The sequence below is a fragment of the Bombus huntii genome, chromosome 17 (genome assembly GCF_024542735.1).
Source record: "Bombus huntii isolate Logan2020A chromosome 17, iyBomHunt1.1, whole genome shotgun sequence".
NCBI lineage: Eukaryota > Metazoa > Arthropoda > Insecta > Hymenoptera > Apidae > Bombus > Bombus huntii.
The window spans coordinates 6,955,583-6,982,331 of record NC_066254.1 but is presented as its reverse complement, the minus strand read 5'-3'; the positions used below and the strand labels follow the sequence as shown (position 1 = coordinate 6,982,331).

The following is a 26,749-nucleotide window of genomic DNA, read 5'->3' as shown; positions in this document are numbered from 1 at the left end:
CTATTAGTAGTTGTTGGTATGTTGGCCGTGTATAGTGTATATAATGTTGGGCCTAAGATACTTCCTTGCGGTACCCCTGCCTTCATGTTTTTACTTCAGAATATACATCCTTTATTTTTACTACAAAGGTTGGGGTTAGGTTGGGTATGATTTGAGTAAGTAATGGATTTATTCCGGGAAGTGTTTTTTGATTGTTTGTAAGAGGCTTTCATGGTCCACTTTGTCAAATGCTTTCTCAATGTACATGAAAAGGGATGTACAGCATTGTTTCTTTTCTATTGCTAGTAAAATTTCGTTGACGAGCCTGTGCATTTGCTCTATAGTGGAGTGTTTGTTACTGAATCCAAATTGGTAATCTGGTACTAATTTTTTTTCTCTATTGTTGGTTTTAGGCAATCGCATATTATTTTCTCTAGTATTTTGGAAAGCACAGAAAGTAGTGATATTGGTCTGTAAAATGCAGTTTGGTGTGTGTCTTTGCCTGGCTTAGCTAACATTATGATCTGTGCTAGCTTCTAGAATTCTTAAAATTGCATTGAATATTATTGTGATTAAACGTATTGCTTTTGAAGGAAGGTTTTTAAAAATTTTACCATTGATTAGGTCGATTCCTGGTGTTTTATTGTATTTTGTTTTCTCGATTATGATTCTAACTTGTTGTGCTGTTGTATTAAATATGTCTTCGTCTCAATGACATTTGGTTTTACTGTTGTTAGTATTATATGGAGTAAATGTGTTACAAAGGTGGTTGAAGAATTCTGCAGCTTGCTCTTCGTTGCTTCTGGCCTATGTGTTGTTTGCTTTTCTGATTGCTGGGATTAGTTTTATTGGCTTCCTTATTTTATTCGTCGCTTTTCATAGAGAGTAGTTGGCATTCGCGTGCACAGAGAGTGTTTCTATGAATTTTGAGAATTCGTTACTATTATGATCTTTTATTTTACTTTTTACTTTCTTTCCGAGTTTGTTTAGATGTTTTTTGTTTTCACATGTTCTATGTTTTTGCCATTCTGCTTTCGCTTTCCTTTTTTCTCTGATTTTGTCAAGGATATTTGGTTTTGTTTGGTTTATAAATAATAGTTAGCCATGCTGCTTCTTGCATGATTTCTGTCAATGTTGTTACTGCCTGTTCGATGCGTTTGGGTGTTTTTAATGGAATATTGCAGTTGATTTCGCTCTTGATTAGTTCTTTAAATGTTTGCCATTTGGTACTCTTATTGCAAAGCGACTCTGATTTGTTATTAAGTATTGGTTTGCTTGTATATTCTATTATTATCGGTGTATGATGGGAGCTAAGCTCCAGACTGGGTGTTACTTTTAATTTGTTTGCGTTTGCTCCTTTTATACCTGCAAAATTAAGGAAGTCAGCAATTTTGTTTAGATCTGTCTGCCAGTGTGTTGGTCTTTCTGTGGATAATATGTTGAGATTATTAGTTCTAATAAATTTTTCTAGTGTTCTACCTCGGGGCGTGTTAATTCTTGAGCCCTATAGCGTGTGCTTTGCATTGAAGTCTCCCGCTGCGATGTAATTACTTACGTTGAAAGAATTACGTGTCTTAGCAGCCAAAAAGATATGGATATTCAATATTTAGAGAAGCTATCGATTAATCTTAATTTGTATTTGAAATAAATGAAATTTCACACAAGAATAGTGATTGTTGTATTATGAGAAAATTCCATTATCCGAACAGTATGCCTGCTTATAAATTCTCATAAAGAAGACTCTACTGTACTTGCATCAGTTCTGTACAATATTGTAAAGTGGGAAAATGTTTTTATTTATAGTAATCCATTCTTCGTGTTCATAATAATTTCTATAAGACTTGATTTTTAATTTAACTTACATTCGATTGCACCTTAAAGCGTTAAACATTGTTCCAAATTCTGTGGGATCCTTGCATCGATCACAAGTACATTCAAAAAATTTTGTTTTAAGAAGATGGTGTCTTCTGTTTGCAGTACCCCACAATGGATCCGTATAACATATAGAAATGTGGTCTCCTAAAATATTTCATACAAATTCATACAGTTGCATTTATCTACAAGATTTAGGCTAAGAACAGACAATTTATTCGACGCGATTTTTGAGGAATTGGTCACATCGCCTTATACTCGATAGCTGAATTGCTTACAGAAAAAGACACAGAATTTCTTAATTTCGCACAAAGATTTTCAATTCTACCATCGCAAGCGCTTTTATTCTTTACACCGTTGATTTATTTTCATCCATGGAAGGTACAAGTACACACAAGAAACAGTTCTTTAGCATAAATGTATGTATATATATATATACACGAACAGAGCATACAGCTGGAACCACTTCGATCACTGCATCTTCACTATTTCAGTGAAAAGTATTGTGAAAATATTAAAAGTATTATAGTGAAAAGTATGTTTTGAAGAATGGCTGTAACAAAAGCTAATATTTTAAATTACTTATTGTCTTACTTAGAAAGAGAGGAAGAGATAAGCATGGATATTTACATAAATATTGGAAAATTATTTTGCTGTAATTTTCTTCAATCGACATTGTAATATTTTCAATCAACATGGACTTCACTACTCGTATATGTAATCAACAGTTTCTAATTGAAATCTATTTTGTAATAGTACTGTGACTAATTTCTATAAAATTTATTGTAATATCGTAGAATAACTTTGATTGGAGATCGGCTGAAAATAGAAAAAAACCGTGTACGTAGTGTTTCTGTGGTTCGTTTACATTTAAGAGTGCCTACGTGACTAAAGGCACGTAGTTGGTAGTTCTTACATAGGTATGAGGGAAACAATAGACAACGTTAGAAGAAGGATGGTTTCGCTATCCAAGGCGAATCGAAAAGTGTGCGTGTTGCGAGAATCAGAGCTAATTGAGTCGTCGAAGAGTAGAGTCGTTAGAGTTTTCGAGTCGTTGAAGAGTAGAGTCGTGAGAATTGATAGAGTTGTTAGAGAGAGAGAGAGTGTGTGTGTTAGATTCGTTGTGACGAGAGTGGTCAAATAACTGTAAAGTTATTTGATATAGATACGAGTATTGCATTTAGTTTCCGTTAAATATCGTTCTCTGTCCAATTTATATTTGCATATTCAATTTAATATTAATAAATTGTAAGTAATCGAAAAAAAATTTCTATCCCTATTTTTCGATATTACATTATTTGGTATTCTCAACGTCTTTTTGTCGACTCTCGTCACCGACTTTCGTGAAAACTACCCTGTGTGTACAGTTAAGAAACAGTTAAAAGAGCCTATTACTTCTTTAAAAATTGCTTTGCGTGTCCTTAGTCATAATGATGCTTATATATATATATATACAGGTCATTTATATGTCGGAGATGAAAGGACACCAGAGCCTACCCTTTGGAACTTTGGGAAAAACCCTTAAAATTATAATCTAGATTCTTTAGTCAATCCGATTGCATTTGTTCAATATTTGTAATAGTGAGCTTGGATTCGAGGCGACAACCAGTCGCCGAACGTACCTGCGGTCAGGGGGATAAACGTTTTGTCTAACAAAGATATAGGGTAATAGTATAGCTTTCCTTAAAAGAAATACTTGTAGCAGCACTCGGCATTAAACATTCCAACGGTTTCTGTCCCGTGGCTCGCCACACGCAGACCCTATTCTTCGGGCAAGACGATCATCATATGTCAACGCATCTCCACGGTACATGTTCAGCTAGCCCGAGGACCCGTTATAAATCTTAAGTCCTTCAAACAGACAAACAGTCTTTGTTCCAACTACGGGAAGATAGAGGAACTTTATTTTTTTCTCACGAACGACGCTTTCCGCTAGCAACTTTCCCTCAAGGGCGGCTAGCATCCTTCTCTAACCACCAACATGGAAATTGACCAATTAACAGCAACATCAATTTCCAACACTTTCCGAACGAAGGCCTCTCTCCACGAATCTGGTGATCTCATGCCCTTAGACACACCCCATTATAGTTTTCCTCTGCAACATCATCGTGACGGAGAGACACTCTCTCTCGCGCACTCTTAGCAACTAATTACACAGCGTTTTGATCAGTGAATTTCTCACGCTCTAACATAGAGTCCAACTTAGACTTTGACGAAACAATAAATTCGTTATCCCGTTGACCGCGGATATCGAACCCGAGGTTATTGTCATTAGAGTCGCGAGTGCCCAGTCGCCGTCGTTAATTGTCAAGTCTGTAGTATCCATACTTGTGTTAATAAACTGTATCTTTGTTATACCACAACGATGGCTAATTTTAATGAAGATTCATCAAACAGCCACAACCCTACCCACAACGCCAACCCGACATATAAATATGTGATATCAAATTATTTGTAAATATCAAAACGGTAAAAAAGGTTAATATTTAGAAATACTGGATAAATGATAAACAATTTAACTTTACACTACAAAATGTTTATGTAGACGTCAGCCGTTTTGCCTCAGCGTACACATTTGCCCGAATGACAGACAAAACGTTCAATAACATCATTTGTTAAGCAGAGTCGAAATGTTCAACACACATATGCACACGTGTAATATAGAGTATTCTAGTCACTCATCGTAAAACATTTCCAGCGTATTCTATAGTTAAGAATAAAAGAACCATATAAACATAGGCTTATAAACTTTTTATTAAAAAGTTGTAATGATGATACGAAATTAGCGAAATTTTCGTTTAAATATAATAGGCAACGAGTACCAACAATGTCGCACCTCAACAACGTCGAGTAATTCTTTGGTTCAACCAGATTTTTAATTGCGGGCAATTGTAAACGACGAAATTCATGTAACAAGATTTAATGCACGCCAGGAATCAATATAAAGAAATCAATGAGAAGTTTGTAATATAACGAGTTTACTTTTTTTGCATTTCGACTGGAACAAATAAAACTGATATAAATATCGTCAATCTGTATCTTTTATCGAACGAAAAATTAGTCGGTTGTTTCGCCTTTGTGTTCTAATTTTTTAGAAATGCATTAGCACAACATTTTTCCCCTTATTTTTAGTCATAGCATATGCCAACACCGTTTTGCACAAAAGACTGGAATATGCCGTACTATTTGTTGCTCAGAAAATGATATTTGAGACTGCAGAGTAGCAAGAGCATTACTCTGCTACTTCGCTCACCATCACACGATGCCGTATGGTCTTACTTGTAGATGCAAAGTTTTTAACCGACATGCATATCTATTTTTGTGATTGGGGCTATCCAAAACAACAAAAACGAAAGCTACATTCTTTCCAAGTGCCTTCTTCTGAACAACGAGTTATATACAGGGTGTTCGACTACAGATGTAAAAAAATTTAGGGGGTGATTATTAAAGCTAAAATAAGATGAAAATCAAGAATAAAAAGGTCGTTTTATGGAGTAATGTGTAATAATACAAATTGTTGAACTGAATCTCACTTCTAGGAAAACTCTACATCTTCTCTAGTGTTTAGTTTTTGGCACAACGATCCTCTTTACAGCGGCTTTTCTGGTTTCTATTATAGTGCCGCGGAAAGATCGCCGACATACGGATAATGTCGATGATAAAGCGCAAATGCCGTCAAGTCGAAAAGGTCGGAAAACTTCAGTAGGTCTAACGGCCATCGATATATTTTAGCACCGCAGCCATTGATGTTCAGTTCACCGGAAAGTCCAGAGTCAAGAGTCGTTAATCGAGAGTTGTCATATCATACTACTGCATTAAGTGCACGTTAAGTAATCATCGTTTGCGGTTTAATCCACTGTAATAAATCCATCTATCAATACATTATCATATCGAATAGAAACCATTGGAAATTCTAATTTCTAACATTTCTGAATAAAGCATTTCTATAATACATTAATTCACACGTTTGCTCTCTCTCTATTCCGATATATATACGTCGAATCATGACCGTAACACGGGTCCGGGTCGCTATCATAGTAAGGGTTTGTGGTATGTAACGAATCTTCACTGGAGCTATCCATCTTCTTACACCACTGAAGTCACGTTTATTGACACAAATAAAGATATTACAGAGTTGGCGAAGAATCACGATGGTTAGGCACTTGTGACATTGGTCTAAGACTCGATAACGAATCCGCGGTCAACGGGTTAGTAGGCTTATTTCTTCGTGAAAGTCTAAGTTGGAATTGACACCAAGCGTGGAGTAATCACAGATAACAAGGCGTAGTTAACTCGCCCAAGAGCTCGTACACCAGCAAGAGTGACTTTCCGTCACGGTGACGCTGTCGAGGAAAACTATGATGGGGCGTGTCTAAGAGCACGAGATCATCGGATTCGTGGAGAGACGTCTTCGTTCGGAAAGTGAGGGAAATTGATGTTGCTGTTAATTGGTCAATTTCCATGTTGGTGGTTAGAGATGGATGCTAGCCGCCCTTGAGGGAAAGTTGCTAGCGGGAAGCGTCGTTCGTGAGAAAAATAGATTTCCCCTATTTTCCCGTAGTTGGGACAAAGACTGTTTGTTTGTTTGAAGGACTTTAGTTAATTAAATCCTAAGATTTACAGCGGCTCCTCAGGCTAGCTAAACATGTACTGTGAAGATGCATTGACATCTGGTAATCATCTTGCTCGAAGAATAGGGTCTGCGTGTGGCGAGCCACAGGACAGAAACCGTTGCCCGTCCGGGTGGGATCACAGATGAAGTATCTGGGACTCACCATCGACAGCCAGTGGACGTTCGAGCCGCACTTCGACTCACTGATCCCGAAGGTGTCAGCGGCTGCCAATGCCCTGTGCGGCCTACTACCGAACATCGGCGGGGCCGGAGACGCGGTGCGCCGACTTTACGAGGGCGTCGTTCGGTCACGAGTGATGTACGGGGCCCCAGTATGGGCGGACGACCTGATGGCAAGCCGTCGCAGCATTCTGCTCCTGAGAAGGCTGCACAGAGTGACCGCCATCAGAATCATTAGGGGATACCGGACGGTGTCTCACGCGTCGGCGTCCACCCTAGCCGCGTCCCCCCTAGACGCGTCCCCCCCCCCCCCCCCCCCGTGGGAGCTGCGGGCGCTGGCGCTCAAAAAGAGATACACCCGCCGGAGAGAAGACCCCACCGAGCAGGCGGCTCCAAACGACACAGGAACCGCCGAGGAGGACACATGGAACCTGTGGCGATCCCAACTGATCAACGGGAGAAGCGAACACCGAGGCGCGGATGTGGTCCTACCAAACTGGGAGGCATGGAGGAGCCGCCACGGCCTCCCACTCACATTCAGGATGACACAAGTACTCACCGGACACGGCGTGTTCGGCGAGTTCCTGAAGAGAATAAGGCGAGAGACGACAGACATCTGCCACCACTGCGGAGAGGGCAGGGACACAGCGCAGCACACCCTGGAGCTCTGTCCGGCGTGGGAGCTGCCCCGCTACACCCTGCGGCACGCCATAGGAGAAACGTTGACCCCCTCAGCGATTGTGGAAGCGATGTTGAGAGGGTCACAGGAATACGAGGCCGTCCGCCTCTTCTGCGAGCGAGTTATGCTCGCGAAGGAGCGAGCGGAAAGGTAGAGAAAAAAAAACTCTCACCCCTGCAGGATAAGACGATGGAGAAGGATGGCAGTCAGACGACCCAGAGCCGCCCCGCCACCACCCCAACGGACTACGACCAGAAGAAGTGACAGCGCTAGGGGTAACGACCTCCCCCTAACGCCTACTCAATAGCCGGCTCGAACAAGAGAACGCGAGAAGGGGATGCAACTGAAGTTAATTCATAAGAGGTTCCTGGAGCACCCCTGTCACGCGCATAAGATGGTCATCGTGGAGTTTTAGTCGGTAGGAGTCCGACACTACTCTTATTATATTACGCGATTATTGCAGCAGCGGAGTGTCCATGAGGATTTCTCCACGTACAGAAAAAAAAAAAGGACAGAAACCGTTGGAATGTTTACTGTGGCGTGCCGCTACAGCTATTTCTTTTAAGGAGAGCTATAGAATTACTCCATCCCTATGTTACGTAAAAACGTTTATCCCGTAGCCACGGCTACGTTCAGCGACTTGTTGTCGCCTCGAGCCCAAGCTCATTATCACAAATCTCGAACAATTATAATCGAGTTAAGTTATAGAGGCCGAAGAATTCCGAAGAAAGGCTCCGGTGTCCTTTCATCTCCGACATATATAAAAACCTCAACACAAATTAATGTGCAGCAAAATAAAAAATTATACTTATAGTATTGAATAACTCTTTTAAGTTTCTGGTAAGTAGGTATACCCAACAATACTTTTGAAAGAAGCACCTCAGCTATCGTGCCTGACCCTGGTTAATTTCGAGAAAACTATACAAAGAAAATGAAAGCGTTGGTAAAGAATATCGTAAACTTTTTTCTGAACGAACTCTCCACTGCTACCTTGTTATGTAACATGTTGTAGTCAGGAGAATTGTATAAACATAAAGTTGGGGTTAATTGTAGATTCAATATAGGTTTAAGTTATTCCGCTGTAGATTTTTTCGGGCTTCTTCACTTTTAATTTTTTGAATATTTTTATTTCCTTTATTTTTTTATTCTTTTTATTTTTTGAATTTCTTTTGTTAGTTCCAACGCGAGTGATTTGGGTGTGTGATGAGTATGTAGTGTATACAGTGCGTGTTGTATGTACCGTGCTTATTGTGTATTTTGTTTCCAAGAAAATGGAGCATATATTGAACACGTACTGTAACATAAAACGATTGCTATTTTCGTTACAATTTTTCTATGTACAGGCTGAACACTTGTGGCGCGTGTGTGGTTTTTCTGTGTAACATGTAACAACAACAATAAACATTGTTTATATGTGTTACTATTTATTAATTTGAGGTGGTGTGTCGCGATAGGTTCGTAAGAAATACTCAGATGTTTTAACGAACAATTGCTTATTAAGAACGAATTAACAGTCAGAGTCAACAAATAACAATTAACAGATACGATTAACAAATAACTGGTAACAATTAACAAGTAACAATAGACACCAAGAGATCATTCGACGCGTTGCTATGCAATGGTACTGAGGAGTTATATATTTAACGGCGTAAGACAGACTGACTGCCCTTTTGTTCTGGATCGAACGGATTCTTCCCTTCGTTGCCCATCGATATCCCCCACTAACGTGCATCCATTAGCTGTACCGCCGCGGTTGGCACGTGTATGCTCCTTCGAGAATTCGGCGGAAAGAGCGTGAAGATATCGATGGTACATTGGGCATGTCGGTGTTGCGCTTCGACGGCGTCGCGCTTTGTATCCAGAGCCGTTGGAAAGTTCCGTGGCCCATGCCGCTACAAATTATTTATAAACACAAAGGATTAGAGAAGACATTAATCTTTTCTACTTGAAAATTTCATGAGTTTTATGTTGTTATGGATTTTAATTAGTAGACTGGTATAATACTTTTAATCTACGATTTTTCTCATAATATGTTGCGCGGGATAGTTTACGTCTTCGAATGTCATGATCTTCCTCTCTACGACTTGTACCGGGTAAGCTGTTGCACACATATCGTTCGATTTGAGAATCGCTGTGCAGCCTGATGGCTGACCGGGCAGCTGACCTATTCTCGTCCATGTGAGGAGGTTTGCATGCGTATAGGGGCATTTTAGGTAATTTTAACTGACAATAACTAAAAAACAAAGCCGAAAACGCAATTTCTTTATTCTTGATTTCCATCTTTACTGTTCTTCAAAAATCACCCCTTAAATTCTTTTACACCTGTAGCCGAACACCCTCTATATTACTATACTTTATAGAATATATATATATATAATATAGTCACCTTTTGCAATAGGTACTGCAGCATGAATAATCAGCCCTCCAGTATCAGTGAAACTTTTCGAGCAATTTGCTTTACAGTTATGCTCAAGTAACGATGTCAGTTCGTAAACTGCTACGTATGGTGGATCAGTAAGCGGAACTTCATGTCCATTAACCTGCAATTTAAGTGTTTGTCATTCACTTATTCAGATTTATTTCTAAACCGATAGAATATATGATATGTTTGTATTTGATCAAGATAATTAAAAGAATGCTAATTGAAAATAATATACGGTCGGATCCCGTATGAGACGATGCTTCTCTAACGTGGACTAAAAATTACGCCAATGCTTCCATATAACGCGATTAAGAAGCTGCAGGAAATGACTCTTTTCTAATATGAAAATATGTAAGTCTTTGAATTGACTCGACGCACGGTTTTGCATTAACTCTTGTGCGATAATGAGTTGGTATTGTGAACAGTTATTATTGTGGGTCGCATATTATTTTGTCATATTAAGAAAAGACTGCATATTTATTTAATTATATTCTTTTGCGCTCTTGAATTCGTAACGGAACGTATATCTAGCGTTATAGGAGGTGCTATTGTACTACATTGTAACCGTATACACAGATTCACAGATATTATATACACAGATTCATTGATCAATATCCGAAATAGATCTTTACGTCTGAAAGTTTAAGCTTTCAAGCATTAACTCAAGGATCTGTCAGGTTAAACACGATGCGTAGACGAGAAGTCAAGCCACATTTTGTACTTTTGCTGCGAATTCGCCTCAAACCGAGGAGTAACGGGCACAAACCCGGCCATGACACTGAGACGCGATCTAATGCGGTGCAAATATCCATCGAGTACAACGTAGTAATTGAAGTCATTATCAAGCGATGAACTGCTTAATTCTGTATATGAGTCACCAATTCCCCAGTCTCGTCAAAGAAACGGGAAGTAGATAAGAAGTGTTTACGCAAAGCGACTAGTTCATAGTGTCGTATATTTGATTTCCCAGTGAGAGCGTGTCTATGATAGGAAACTTGCCGTTGGCAAGTCTGTATAACAAATGGCACAGAAAAGAGCAGCAATTTGCAGTTGAAAATCATTGAAGCTAACAAAAAATTTCTATCATTAACCGCAAGTGAACAACAATTTAACAGATCTTATAGAAGCTGGTACCCTTGCAGTTAGAAGTGTTGAGGTTATCTATTAGAGGAACGCGTGGACGAATGTGTAACATACACAATATACCTATGTTTCACAACAACTATCCATTGACGACTAACAAGGTGTTAATACAAATGCGGAGAACTTAGAAAATATGAACAAAGATAGGCACAAAACCAGATACCCCCCTCACGTTCAGAAATCACGTAAAAAGTACAAATTGGTTGAAGATACTAAATTACATCATAAAATTTAATTTCGGCACTGTGACAACGAAACCAAGTTATTGTGAAAGAACTATCCAACGCGGTAATTTAAATCTGTTTTCAATTGTGTGTTAATTTATAGTCGGCGAATTATAGTTTTAACATTATTTTGATAAATTAACTTTTATTATAATATAGTCAAATAAACTAATATTTTAATAATATTTAAATAAAAAAATAAATTACAATATAAATTAATAAACTAATTTTTCCTACCTTTTTCAGTTCTTCTCGTTTGTTACTTCGAGCTTGCGTTAGTATATGTGAACGTTATATGAACGTGCACTCTGTACAGCTGACACGCAGTGTACATTATGTTCATTATCTTCCTTTATTAAAATTGTTTAGTAATAAGCAACAATAGATAACGTAGACGACAATAAATAATAACTCAAAAATTGTTTAATACTGTTGTCTATACAGTATAGTGCAACATAATATAATACATTTTCGTTGGTCTTTGTACATTTGCTAAAAATATAGAGCTTAGAAATTAAAATTGTGCGGTGTGCGAATCCGCAGAAGCCGATAATTGCTTTTGTCGTTGTAAACACACACGCAGTTGGCGTAAAAAGTATTCGTACAATAACTAATTTCAACAAAAATTTTGTAGAACATCGTTTATTAATAAAATTTTAACAAATAAAAATTATATACGCATTCTTACAAGTCTGTAGAATATGTAGAATATATAGAAAATAAAGCTGGGATATCTATGCCCTCCGTGAAAATATTAACAAATATCTAAAAAATGGCAAAAATATATGCGTAATAAATATTCGTAGTTACAGTTTAAGGGAAAAAATTATTAAGACGAGTATAATTATTTTAGTACTCAGCAGATTTCTTTTGATTTTATTATGACTTGAAGCCGTCGTGGCATTGAATTTGTCAAATTGACAAAGATCCTACTTACACTATTTTTCCATTCTTGTAAAAGTATCCTCATTGAATCATTTCCAGACGAAATATGGTGACTCCGTATTTTGCGTTTTAGGTAGTCCCATATATTTTCAATAATGTTTATATTTGGGAATTGTGGAGGTATTTTAAGTGTTTCGGAACATTGTTCGTCTTTCAAACCTATTTTCTCTGCACTTTGATGCAGATTGTCTTTTATGCTATGAAGCGGTAACTGTAGAAATATTTATTACGCGTAGATATTTTCCTAGATATTTATTAATAGTTGAACAACAGAGATAGAAAATTATTTTGTGAAAAATCTTATTTTCTGAAAATTAGTTTGGAGGCTTCTAGGAATATACATGTGGCGGCACTCGACAGCAAAATACCACAGCTCAACACTAACTAGAACCTGACAACGGCGACGCAGTGGTTAGCGCCTTAGATTACGAATATTCGGGACCTGGGTTCAAATCCTGACCGATTTTTCTTCCACGCATCTAAAAATGAGAAGAAAATACAGGGATACCCCAGCAGCGACATCTATAGCCAGCAACTACAATTATCACGGACACCTATATACCTCACATATATAATTTCTATTTGTTAAAATTTAGTTACTAAACGCTCTACGAAATGTATTACAAACGTGTACTAAATGTTCTACTATAATTTTGTTAAAGTTAGGTTCTATACAAATACTTTTCGTATTAACTGTATCTGGGAATATTATACGTTACGGAAACATGCTTTTCGAGAATATTTATTGAATATGTGACATTTCTATTCGTCTTAATATTTATAACGCAATTGTAATATATTGATTGAATTTCTACCTGCAAGATGCCGACGATTTTTGTCATTTCCTCCTCCGATATATCATCTGTTTTGAAAAATCTTTTAATAAAGCGAACAGTGTTTGACAGCTCATGGGAATTTATTCGATCGTAATGGCTTTCGAGCGATAGTAATTTCTTATAAGATTCTAAATTAACATCCTTCGATGCTAACGCTCTTATGACAGTTATACATTGATAACTTGGATGTGGATGGCCAAATTCAGTTATAGATACCTGAAACATTACATTATTATATCAGTATATATCGTTAACAGATCTCTTTCATACATCTATCGATATATAAAATAGCTATAGAGTTTCTTCTGACGTAAGAAATAGCAATAATCTAACAAGAAGCATCACCCGAGAATGACACGCCGATTTTGATGAAACTTTGCATATTTATTATGCAATCAAAAATATTCCACACAAATTTTTTATCGATGATCGATTTACCTGTAGAGACAGGAAACAGCTCTTAAAATTGTTTACTAAAAACATATTTTCTGGAATGTCTCTAAAATTATGAATTTTGTGCTTTTGGACGAGTATGGTTAAACTTTTGCTCGAAACTCGAAAGGAAACTCTCAGTCACTACCAATATTGGTTCGTAAATTGGTTCCGTAGCTCTTCTTGTTCTTTGTTAGGAAGTGTAAAGTGTTAGACTTTTAAATGGAGATAAAATATTTAATCCCAACTCCGAAACTATGATACCGTCAACGTCTCCAAACGTCTACTTCGGATTTGACGATCACGGCAAAAGTATTATAGTTTAGAAACCCTAAAAAAGTGGTTTTCGGAAGTGAAATTAGCTCAAATGAAGATGCTTGATTTTGAACTGTTGAAAAATGAGATCAATTATATTCAAGAAGAATTTTGTGTATTCAAGAATATTACGAAATCATATTTTCAAAGATGTAAATATAGATAAATTATTAGAATATAATTGAGGTGTATGTGTTGTCCGTGATGATTGTTGGTAGCTGCTGGCTGTAGATGTCGGTACTGGGGTACTGCTGTATTTTTCTTCTTATTTAAGAATTGTGGAAAAAAAAATATATGACTACGGGCGCCGGGATTCGAACCCGGGTCTCAAACGTTCGTAACCTAATGAGCTAACCACTGCGCTACCGTTGTCCGGTAGAAGTTAGTGTCGAGTGGCGGTATTTGTTGTCGAGTGCCGCCACATAATGTTTTTGTAAGTTGATTTGTGCATAAAATCATTTTACGCTAACTGTAAGACACGCGTCTCGTATACGCTAAATCGTCCAGAGTTGCTACTACGCCCGACCGAAAAAGTCCTCGAGTGCGAAGGGTTAAATCAACCTCTTCAGTACGATGCGCCATTATAGTGGTTTTCGCGGATGTCATCTTATATTACGACGCGCCACTATAGTGGCTCACTCTACTGACTCATTCGCTCACCGTTTGAACTAAATGATCTATTTCACTTGTCTTGTTTCATACGCATTTGCCCTCACAACGTTTTATAACAGAATTAACAATGTAAAGACAGAATATATAGTCTTTGTTTTTGGTACGCCAGTGTCGGGTGTCAATTGTTGCTTTTCATGAAAATAAATTATTAGTTCATTATTAGTTGCTCTTTTTAACGTGCCGATCCGTATCCTTATAATTTTTTAGAATCTTCAACCTCAAAATGTCGCTTCAAAATAGAAAACTAAGAGCAATTTGAAAGACACTATCGCGTTATAAGTGTGAAAATTGTGACGTGGTCTATGTGTCGCACCGTGCTTTAAAATATATCACACTCAACTGTATTATTAATTATTAAAGTAAATTATTAAAGTTACAGTATATGCATCATATCTTTAAGAAAAATTATAATTTAGTTATCCTTCCAAAACTTCGTTCCAATGCGCTTGCGTAGGGAGCAGCATTATCCGTCACACATTGCAGTGCTGTATCGTCCATTTATGTAGGATTGAAACAGTATAAAATACATTAATTGTAAGCTAGAAAATACTTTTTTAAAAACAGGAGTAGCGTTCGCATCTTAAAAAACAACAAAATGCATTCTTTTAACGATTAATTCTGCAACATTCCCGATTCTGGATTATTCCAAAATGCTGTGCACAAGTAACGACCCCTTCTATACTTATTTGAATTGTATATTAAAAATCATTACTTTTTTTTTAAATATTTTTTGTTAATACTTATTGATTTTCGTGTAAACGCATTGATCAGAATTTCGATTTTACTAAGATTTTACTTTGATTTTACATTACAATTAGATCAATTTAAATTCAAATTGGATTAGGTTTGTTACTGCAGACAATTGCTACGCTTGGATTGAAAACTTAAGAAAAATTAACCAGTAGAAATGCGATATACAGGGTGTTTCACTTAAAACAGGCAATCTAAATATTTTCTCTGCCTATGCATAATACGAGACATATTCCTTACGTAATTTAAATGATTTTAAGTGGCGATTTAGATGGAGGAACATTTTTTAAATAAATATCCTTTCATATCTTCTTTTCCAGGTAACCCATGTTTTTCTACGTATACATAAATAATTTTTCATATTGTATGTTATAGCTAACATTACTGTATATTCACCCATGTACAATAGTACGATCTTCAAACGATCTCGGACTCTAATATTTTTTAATTAATGGAATTTAGTTTTTGTGAGATTGCAGGTTTCAGCGATAACAAAAGATCGATCGTCAATTTGAAATTGTACAGGAACAAATGTTATATTTGTCTAGATATTCAAGGATTTGGTAGCTGTTAAATCTCTCATTGTATCGATAAACGATCTGCAATGCATTATTCAAAGCGGGAGGAAGTCACAATGGTTTTATCGTGATCTGTATACGCAAGTGTCGATGGAAACAAGCGTGCGAGACGTAAATCTGTTACTCGTAATAGAAGTCGGAGGAACATCATCGCCAATTAATCAAATTACGAGGTTTGTGAGAATCACGTATCGGTATAAATTCAACATTAATTTGGAATTAGCGTGTCAAACATATTCCGGATGCCTGATTCATAAAAATGTTATCCTTTTCATCTATTTTTTCATCAAGGCCTCCACAGAAATCACATTTCAAATCGCATATTGTAGTATAGTGGACGAAAGGCCTAAGAAATATCGGGCGAACTATAAACAATAGTCTGTCCATCAATCGAATAGTTTCGCGGAAAAGGCTTGCGTGACCCTGACCACGAGCGGTTGCGGAACACGTGCGTGATGGGGCTAAGACGAAAGACAAAGGGATGCTAAGGGACAAAGACGAATTAACAGTCAGTGTTGATTGAGAAGCCAGAGAGCGTGAATCGAGCGTTGTCGAGAGAATGTAGTCCGCGTGACAGAGAGCGATGGAACTGTAGTGACGAGAGTTGCAAATCAACTATTTAGTTGTTTTAATTATAATACGTTATTGTGATTAGTTCACGTTAAACAACCATCGTTTCCTGTTTAACCAACATCTGTTTAATCCATTTACTTTAAATAAACTAATTGTAGTAAAGATCCTGCAATATTTTTAAATGCTGTATACGATAAAAGTCGAGCTGCTGTTATATATAGGAAGAAGTTGTTTAGAATGTTGACATTTTTAAAAAAACCGATGGTTTCAAAAAGTGCGAGTATTGGAAGAAACGGTTTGCAGATTCGTGTTTAGCTTACAAAAATAAAAATAGTTAGGTTATCTTAACAATGAAGTAGTGTAATTACCTTATGATCTCTGCGAGAAGAAGAAAAATTACACTCTAATCCATGATCTTTGCAATCTTGACAAAGAGGCCAACCACATTTTTCACAAGCTACTGCAATGGTTTCGTTCAAGACCGTGTAACAGCGAAGGCACACAGGAGCGCAATTATACATAGGACCTGCTATCAGAGGTTCATCATCTTTCAAAACAATTTCCCCAACTTTGATATTTCGTGTGGCTATACAATGACGACCCAATAAGGAATCTTCTGCTAACTGTAAAACGAGGTACGTAATTAATTTCGAATTTTTCTTTGTAATTTGCCCAAAGTGGTGTAATAATTAACATTGGTAACTCGCAAATGACAATATTCATTGAGATGCTATTACGCCATGATTATAGTCCGTATACATATTTATAATACTATTTCATAGATCAATTTCATATTCCTTGTATAATCTTCTAATAGTCCGAGTTTCGTAAAGCTTCGTCTTTCGTATCTCTACGATGTATTATATTATAGTTACATTTACTTTGCATAACGTTGAGTCTTTTATTACCCTCATTTTCATACACTGTTGGAATATCACATTTGTTATTTACGAAACTGAATGTGTATCTAGTAAAGCTAGTATTATCAGCAAACACAAATACTTTAATGTCTACGAAAGTTGAGATACCGACTGCGTATAGCGTATATAAAATTACTCTTAAGACACTTTCTTAGAAAACTTCTACGTTTATGCCCGTCTATATTTTCTTATGGAAACATGCCCTAATGGTTTGTAACACAATCTTACATACCATATACTATCGAAGACTTTAGAAGTGCTGACCAGCATTACTTATTCTTTAGTGCGCGATTCGTTTTATTGGGTATTTCGTACATTTATTGAATGATTGGGGTTAGGTTGGGGTTATTTATTCCTTTACTTGAATTGGTATTATTACGGACTGTTATTCGTCTGCTTCGTTCTGAGGTGTTGTGTTCATGCCTAGTACACGCATATATCGGCAATTAAAGAACGGAATTCCTCCTTGAACCTAATTCACTCTCCTTTGTGGGCAGTTATTCGTGAGTCACACGAACCATCCAGAAAGGTAAGATCGCTAATTGATTTGTTAATTAAGTAAACGTCCACACTGGTTATCTGATATAAAGAGACGAACACGTCTAACAATTCAGGTCTTTTTAATTACACTAAGGAGATTTTTCAAATAGAGATTTAGAGGTTTTTTACACAAGGTTTTTCATAAGCTTTTAAGCACTCTTGTGCCAATTCCGTGTCAGTTCCCCTATAACATTTATTTTTAAAACATTCATTTATAAAACTCATCTAGTAATTATCAGGCGTCATCCGACGAATATCTTCACCCCAATATAGTACCTTTGTCTCTAGTGGCATATTAGTGAATGGCGAATTACAAGTCTCGCAAAGTTAGATAAAATTATCTAAGCCGGACGATAGGTTATTTGAATTTGATTCGAGACAGAACATTTTTTACTAAATATCTTTATAAACAACAAATTATATACAAATAATTGATTGAATATTTGAGTCATAATATAACATAATAATTATGTAATATTTTGCACTCCTTTTTATTTTTACCGCATCGCGGCTTTGGATTCCGAGGTATGAAAGAAAAGATAAATTTTGATGATTTTTGAATCTATTATAAAGATCCACATTTTGCATAACTTTTTCCTGTATATGTAAATATCGGTCAATCACTTCCGAGATATTCGCAAAAAACTATCAGTGAATTTTGCCTACAATTGTGCGGCCGTAACAGCGCGCATGACACAATTAGTTGCCGGTCGTTTACAGGGTGGGTCGGAAATCGCAGTACGACGGGACAAGGATTGATTCTACACGAAAAGATAAGTAAGTGTAAGAAAGTGTTAAATGTTTGTAACTGGATCAGCGGGAGGACATGTCCTATAATATGCAAAAAACTCATCTCGATTGGTCATGCCGTTTCAGAGAAATCGGTCAACATACAAAAAGAAAAAAAAATATACCCATTGAATTGATATATTTTTTTTCTTTCCCAAAGTCAGTATCAAGACTGACCCTTATGTGTATTATATGACTTTTCTTTATTATAAGTATTTCTAAAATTTGTGATTCATGGTATGCTAAAGTGTGCAAGAATACAAGGTATACTAGCATATTAAGCTTTAGAGTCGAAAATTATATTTTACAAAAAAATTAAATAAAGAAGCACATTCTTTACAGATTTACAAAAAATTTTATCAAAGATACAGATTGTGCCAATACTTCCATTCGGCACTGTACCATGTTACAACTACATATTTCCTCATAGATATTATATTAGGATAAAAAATATTTTTCATTTTCGCCTGCATCATTTTCAACTTTCACTTGTAATTTTAAATAATTTATAACGTATCAAACTATGAAAAAGTAGAAAGTACGATGTATACTTGAATTTCTTATAACTAGGTACTATAAAACACAGAAAATTTTAATTCAGCATATGTAAAAATGTTAAACTCAAAATTCGTTACGTTTAACATTCGCCTCTTTCCGTGGATCCTTTGAATGCTATATACTCGTATATATACTTTGTAAATCTTATAACAGTATCATTGTTAAAAATATGATAATAAAAATTTGTTTAAAATATGTAATGTCGTTAAAAATTTAGTAAAACTCTGACATTACAGTTCCAGAATTTATAATTAGAAAAGAAAATTGGTTAACTTGAGAAAATCGTACAGAAGTAATAAATAAATTAAAATCAGAAATATTTAATTATTTAATGTTTTATCTTCAAATTTCGAATAATTAATACGACTCAGACTTAATATAAATTTGAAACAATTGTACATTATATTTATACCAAACTATCCTTCGTACATAATTAGCTTCAATAAGGAAATGGTACATTTCAATGAATCGTCGCACGCTATTCAAACGTCTAAACATATCGTGCGATGTTGCCACATCAGCTGCACTGCGTAGCTTCTAAAAAATTTGCACGTAAACCTATCTTTTCATTAGCATATAAGAAATGGTTATTACATTCACAGGACAGTTTTACAGAAATTAATAAATACACCATCATATTTCGATATAATTTGGTGCCAATTTTGGTATGGTTCTTGAATATAGTTTTCCTGTTTCAGAAGAAAAAGAAGAACGAAGAGCCTCTTTTCTTAATTTCGCCACGTGTTACTGTGTTAAAATACATCAGATTTCTCGCAAGGTTCGTGTCTCAAGTCAAGCCTCGATAGTTTCGTTTCAAAATTGGGAGTAGTCTTGAATTTTGAGCTTTACCTATCAACTACTTCAGGCAGCACTGGAACTCGAATTTCTTTCAAATTTCGGTTAAGGTTCTAACCTTATAAATAAGATAATCTTAACCAAAATAACGCATTGACTTTAGACGATGAAAACCATACTTAAATCAAAAACTATGTTCTAATTGTTCGATGGATATTGTGACAAATCATTTTCAAACATCGTGTACAAACTTTATAACGCATAAGAAACAATTTTACAAGGTATAATAAATTTGATTACATTAAAGTAATCTTGCTTTTTCTCCTAAGAACTAAGACTAAACTTAATATAATATAATTATATAATTGAATTCATAGGCTAGAAAATATTAGATTAGTACGAAAACTACTAACCTTAAAACTTTTGCAAGCTTTTGCGTGATTCCTCCAATCCTCTTTCTGATGTTGCTTACTGCAGTAATAAACATTTCCACAGGCACTACATTTATGAATTGCATTTTTCCCGCAAATCGCACAAGTAGTCTGAGATTCCATTGTTAAAACTTGTAACAATCTCGTTTACAAAAATGCATATATTACATACGTTGTGGTAAAAGTGATTCATATGTTCTTAATTATTTTAATATTATTTTATGTGCTAACATTTTTTATTTATAGTAACAGAGATTTAAATCATTAAATTATAATCTCTCGTTATTAAATAATAATTTGAAAATATAGAAATTCCAATAATATTTCGAATTAGTATGATATATTTAATACATACTATGACCAAAAAAAAAAACTTTAATATTGAAAGTACAACAAATTTTCCATAAAAATAATAGATATTTTTCCTTTTTCATCACAGTTTGATTGAGTTACATATTCACGTATAACATTGTTAATTGAGCGATTAAAATATATAGTCTAAAAAATAGATAAGCGAAAAATATAATTTAATTATACAAAAATTTATTAATTTGAAGTCGTTAGAAATGGGATATGAATATAAAAAAATGTATTTTGAATATAAAAATGCACAAAATTTAATGAAACACACGGTATTGTGATTAGCCGTGCAATTAAATGCATCATCCTATTGAAAAAAAGAAATGAAGGAGGAAAAAATTTTGCGATCTCAAAACTTACCACAAATAACTTTTTAATCGTAAGAATTCGAACAAAAAATTTTTAAATATCTTCTTTCATTTAATGAATTTCATTCACTTATAACTGTTATGTACTTTTATAATAAGTTTTATATAATACAAAATTTAAATAGAAGTTTAGTTCACATATATTCTGTTATAAATTAAAAGTACGAAGTGATTCATTAAATTCTGAAAAAAGAGCTAATATTAAATTATGTGGGGCTTAAAAAGTATTAGTATTACAAATGTAGCTATTCAAAAATAATTGAAACAAATATACATTTAGTCGAAAAAGTAACTTAAAAATTATACAACACACGACGCGATAAACTACTTTGTTATTTAAAACAAGGAGCGTCCGCTTTTGCACGGTGATATAGACTAACTAAGCGTATTGCTTGAGAGGAAGTTGATTTCCAGAATAGAATCTATTTAGAGAAGAGCAACAGTACTTGTGCCTAGACATGTACGCTAGTAATTATATGCCTAGGTATAATGCGTGTAGCATAGTACATCTACACATCTTAACATCAATCCATATTTCTAACACATTTTCAAAACGGAGAACATTGAATGATTTACACGTGCAAAGATAAATATTAATTTTATAATGGAATCTATGTATCCAAAAAATATATAAAATCGCGCGTTTCTTATTTCTCTTTTTTTCTTCTTCAACACGTTGCTTATTATTTATTGTTAAAAAATAGATGTATGTACATCTGTATTGTACGAGCGAAAAATGAAAGAGAGAAAGACAAAAGGAAAACGCCATGAGACGAGCGTCTTGCGTATGTGTTGAATGAATGAATATGCAATAAAACGAATTCATTCCAGTTTGCAATGTATAAGAGAATAGAGCGGTGTACGTTAATACTTTATTATTCTGATACACATAAATTTTATATGTCGGGTTTACATTAGAATTAGGGTTAGGGGCGTGAAACGAATCTTCGTTTGGGTTACACGTTGTCGTTATGCAATAGAGAAGACATTGACTAGTGCAAATACGATTATTATAGAACCGGACAAGTAACCGCGGTAGTTAGGTACTCGAGAAACTAATGACAATGATCCTAGGTTCAATAACGAATCCGCGGTCGACGGGATGATAGATGAACGTACTCACAAAATCTAAGTCGGACGCGTAATATTCACTGGTCGTAAAGAGTTACTCCTTTCATCAATGAGATCGCGAGAAAGAATGTCTTTCCCGTCCCGATGATGCCACGGAGGAAAACTATAATGGGGTGTGTCTAAGGACACGAGATCATCGGATTCGTCGAGAAAAGCCTTCGTTCAGAAAGTAAGGGAAATTGGCGTTGCTGCTAATTGGTCAATCTCCATATCGGTGGTTAGAAAAAGATGCTACCCGCCCTCGAGGGAAAGCTGCTAGTGGGAGACGCCGCTCGTTGAAAAATAGGTCTCCCCTATTTTCCCGTAGTTGGGACAAAGACTGTTTGTCTGTTTGAAGGACTTTAGTTGACTAAATCTTAAGATTTATAACGGGCCCTCGAGCTAGCCGAACATGTACTGCGGAGACGCATCGACATCTGGCAATCATCTTACTCGAAGAATAGAGTCTGCGTGTGGCGAGCCACGGGACAGAAACCGTTGGAATGTTTACTGTCGCGTGTCGCCACGAATATTTCTTTTAAGGAGAGCTATAGAATTACTCCATACCTTTGTTAGACAAAGCGTTCATCCCGTAACCTACTTGGCTACGTTCGGCGACTGACTGTCGCCTCGAGCCCAAGCTCATTATCACAACTCTCGAACAATTACAATCGGACTGAATAACTACAGTTGTTCAATTACAGACTCCGGTGTTCTTTCATCTCCGACATATATATTATACTACATACAGGGATACAGTATTTGTACAAAGGGACAGGTCCGAACGAAACTTATAATATTATAAAAATATATATATTAACTGTTTTCGTATGTATGTACAGAACAGGTGGCGAGTTCATCAACCCTAATGTAGTAATGTAGTATCGGGGAGAAGGGACTAAGAAGAAACGTCGAGCCAACTATAGACAATGTCGCGAGAGCCGAGGCGCTGTCGGCTCCATCAATGCGTTATCGGGTCCTTCAAATAAATAACTTCGCCGAAAAGACCTACGTGACCCTGGCTACGAGCGTCTGCGGAACACGTGTGCGGTGGGCCTAGCAAAAGACACAAGAATGCTGCAACGGCCAGAGAGGCAGTTGAGAAGCGGAGTGCGAGTTGAGCGGACACGGAGTGTGCATCGACGTGCGCGATATTGTAGTCGGTCCTCTTGTATTTGAATATCACTTATTAAAATACATTAAACTTTAAACTCTACCATCATCACCTGTCCTTACTCTAAGAATCCATCAGTTACTACAGTAATAATTTATAATAAGTTAATACTTATTATAGATAAGTATAATTTATAAGTAAGTATTATAAATAAGTAAATATTACTTAATTTAGATAACCAATTGAATCTAGCGTTTAGGTCTAGTGGGTAGTGTCTCTTCAGCCTGCGGATCTGATCCGACGTATCAAGTAGTCTAGTGATTAGGGGTTTCGGTGTTTGTTGACTCTTTTGCTATATCTGTCGCTATATTTTTCTATTTCCTCTTTGACTGTTGGTATCTTGAGATCGTCATGTATTAGTTCGTTGGTGACATACCTGTTAATTGATGTAGGTTTGGCGTTGATAATTAATCGATTCACACAGATTCGATTTTCTCTATATATTTCTCCGCGTCGTACAACACGTCTTAACTCACAGGATACACTTAGTCAATTAACACGTGGTCGACTTCTAAGACAAAAGAGCGTCGCTAGAAGTCGTACCAACTTAGCTTGTAGTAACTAGCGATCATACCAACCTAACTTTTCTCAACAATACCAGGGTGCATTTATAATGGATCTTAGCGTTTTCCATTGAAAGCGTTGAAATATTTCAATGTTGGAATTATTTCTTGTTCCCCATAGTTGGATTCCGTAGGTCCAGACAGGTTTTCTTACGGCCTTATAGAGGGTAATTTTATTCTGTGTGCTTAGTTTGGAGGATCGGCTAGTAAGCCAATAGAATTTTTTGAGTTTGTCCTTTAGTTGCTTCGTTTTGTGTGTGATGTGATTTTTCCAGGTCAACCTCCTGTCCAGGATCATGCCCAGGTATCTGACTGTGTCCTTGCTAGGAATTGTTGTATTGTTGATGGTGACCTGGGGGCAGGTTTGCTTTGGGAGCGTGAACGTTACATGTATGGGTTTTTTTTCATTAATTTTGAAGCCCTATTTATGAAACCACTTTTCCATAGAGTCGAGATATCGCTGGAGAGTGGATAAAGCAATTATCGGGTTTGCGTGGGAAGCTAATAGCAATAGTGTCGTCAGCAAATGTTGCTATTGTTATCTCTGTTGATATAGGTAAATCGGAAGTGTAGATGGAGAACAGCAGGGGTCTGAGGACACTACTTTGGGGTATGCCAGATTCTATTTGGAATGTTGTGGAAGTGACATCCAAGTATTTAACCATGAATTGTCTATTGGTTAGGTAGGACTTTAGCATGGAGTAGTAGCTGTGTGGTAGGATTTTTTAAAGTTTGTATAGTAGTCCTTCGTGCCATACTTTGTCGAATGCCTGTTGGATGTCTAGGAATACCGCTGAGGAATATTTTTGCTTTTCAAGGATTTGGCTGATAATGTGTGTTATGCGATGGATTTGCTCTACTGTTGAATATTGTTTCGGAAAACCGAATTAACGATCTGAGAATGTTTTCAAATCCTCTAGGAGTGGAAGGAGTCGATTCGTTAGCATCTTCTCGAATAGTTTTGACAAGGTAGGTAGAAGACTAATTGGGCGGTAGGAGCTAGATTTATATATTGGTTTCCCGGGTTTAGGGATGAGAGTAATCAGTGAAATTTTCCGGGCCTTAGGAAAGTATTCAAGGCGAAGAATTGCGTTAAAAATCGATGTGATGAGTGCAACCCCTTTTATGGGAATTTCCTTGATTGTCGTCGTCCGTCGTCGTGCCCCGCTGCTTTCTTGGGATTTAGGCGACTGATTGATTCTATAATCTCTGCAGAAGTGAAGGGTTCAATAGGTGAAGACATTTGGAAGGGAGAGTGCAGGTATTCAGTGATGCCCGCGGCAGCTTTGGAGAAATGGGATTTAAATACTTTAGACAAGTATTTAGCAAACAGGTTGACTTTTTCTATAGGGCTACGCGCCCATCCACCTTGCGGACGGCGGATTGGAGGGATTATTTGCGGGGGGCGCGTGAGTTTTCTGGAGGCCTTCCATAGTGAGTAGTTGGAGTCAGCTGTGGGGGACAAATTGGCGAGATATTTATGAAAACAGTCATTTTTATAACTTTTGATGATTTTGGTTATCTCTCTAGTTGCGTTGTTTAGTTTGCGTTTGTCATCCGTGCGTTTGCGTGTTATATGGGTCTGCCATACTCTTCTTAGTCTACGTTTTTCGGCTATTTTCTTTAATATGTAATGGGGATATTCACGTCTGCTGATAGAAGTCTTAGTAGGTGTGGAGGAGCGGATAGCGTTTATTATGCTCATATTTAAGTATTCCGTGGCCGCTTCGATTTCTTCATTAGTTTTTAGTGCAGTTAAGGCTGAAGTTGAGTGATTAAAGACTTCTCTAAAGAGTTGCCAGTTGGTGAGTTGATTATGAATAAAGTCATTAGATGTATTCTCGATAATTGTTGAACTGACTGTTGCTATCACGGGGGAATGATCAGAAGAGAGATCAGCCGACGAGTTGATTTGGACGTATCTTGGCGAGATATTTATAGTTATATGTGGTTTAGTTAGTTTATTTGTGGTGAGGTAGTTGAGATTGTTGGTGATTATGCTATTTAAGAGATTTTTGCCTCTTACTGTGACCAGTCTGCTATCCCATTGGGTATGTTTGGCGTTATAGTCTCCTCCAGATATGAATCTATTGTCTAGAGCGTCAAGGAAGTTATCAAACTCTTCTTTGGCGATGGAGTGTCTGGGAGGGCAGTATACCGCTGAAGTGGTGATTGTACCATGGAAGTCTTCTATTGCTACGTTTGTTGCTTGGAGGTAGTCTTTCTGGAATGATGGAAGTTCGTAGTGCTTAATGCTGGCTTTCATAATGATTCCGGTGCCGCCGAGGGCCTTTCCACGGGGATGTTGGGTATGGTAGAAGTTATTACCGTTTATTTTCAGGTAATTTTTGTCGGTAAAGTGAGTTTCAGATATGAGCATTACGTCGATTTGTTGTTGTTTTAAGGAGAGTTCTAGTTCGTATTTGTGTTGAGCTAGACCGTTGGCATTCCAAAGAGCTATGCGTCTTGGTTTTATTTTGCGTCGGGGCGAATTAATTTATCCATGATGAGTGTTAATAGTTAATGTTAATGACAAATTATTTATTTGTCAGATTGTTTCTCTATTAGCTTTTCAAGCCTAGAGACGTTGTGTGTGTTTGGTGAATTGGGGACACTATTTTGAGGATGGTCCCTGTGGCTATTCGGATTATTTTGGATTCCTTGTCCTGCTTGGGCACAGGAGGTTGAAGTGGTGGTCAATTTAGGAGGACTGGGTATTTGATTGGTTAAGGGGATTGAGGTAGTAGTGAATTTGGGAGGACTGGGTATTTGACCTCTTTTGCTCTGTGTTTAGGGTACTTGTTTGTGTACAGGGTTTTGTAGGCTGAGCAGCCTTTGTAGTTGGCAGGATGGTCACCTTGACCGTGGATTCATAGCTCTATAATTCTATAGCTCTCCTTAAAAAGGAAATAGTTGTAACACTCGACAG

General features: G+C 36.6%; 1 protein-coding gene and 2 long non-coding RNA genes across 7 annotated transcripts in view; 2 read left to right on the top strand and 1 right to left on the bottom strand.

The window, feature by feature from the left end:
- LOC126875169 (SET domain-containing protein SmydA-8-like) overlaps nt 1-26,749 on the bottom strand; it is a 166,257-nt gene that overhangs the window by 32,294 nt on the left and 107,214 nt on the right. Inside the window, exons 1-6 of one of the 4 annotated variants that reach the window (XM_050637901.1) lie at nt 17,365-17,404; nt 17,088-17,135; nt 16,581-16,835; nt 12,872-13,108; nt 9,709-9,862; nt 1,842-1,998 (exon numbers count right to left, since the gene is read on the bottom strand). In XM_050637901.1, the coding sequence (XP_050493858.1) occupies nt 1,842-1,998; nt 9,709-9,862; nt 12,872-13,108; nt 16,581-16,835; nt 17,088-17,135; nt 17,365-17,367 (854 nt within the window). In that variant the 5' untranslated portion in view covers nt 17,368-17,404. Of the gene's footprint in view, nt 1-1,841; nt 1,999-9,708; nt 9,863-12,871; nt 13,109-16,580; nt 16,836-17,087; nt 17,136-17,364; nt 17,473-20,227; nt 22,651-26,749 lie in introns of those variants that run through there. The other 3 variants (XM_050637902.1, XM_050637900.1, XM_050637903.1) reach the window with 3 other exon arrangements.
- LOC126875222 (uncharacterized) lies at nt 13,929-16,374 on the top strand. 2 transcript variants are annotated; one of them, XR_007693286.1, is made up of 2 exons: nt 13,929-14,072; nt 15,610-16,374. It is a non-coding gene; the product is annotated as an uncharacterized LOC126875222 (long non-coding RNA). The 2 variants fall into 2 exon arrangements; XR_007693285.1 differs by having other exon boundaries at nt 13,929-15,381.
- Nucleotides 17,573-23,299, top strand: LOC126875215 (uncharacterized). Its single transcript, XR_007693277.1, has 2 exons — nt 17,573-17,661; nt 22,926-23,299. It is a non-coding gene; the product is annotated as an uncharacterized LOC126875215 (long non-coding RNA).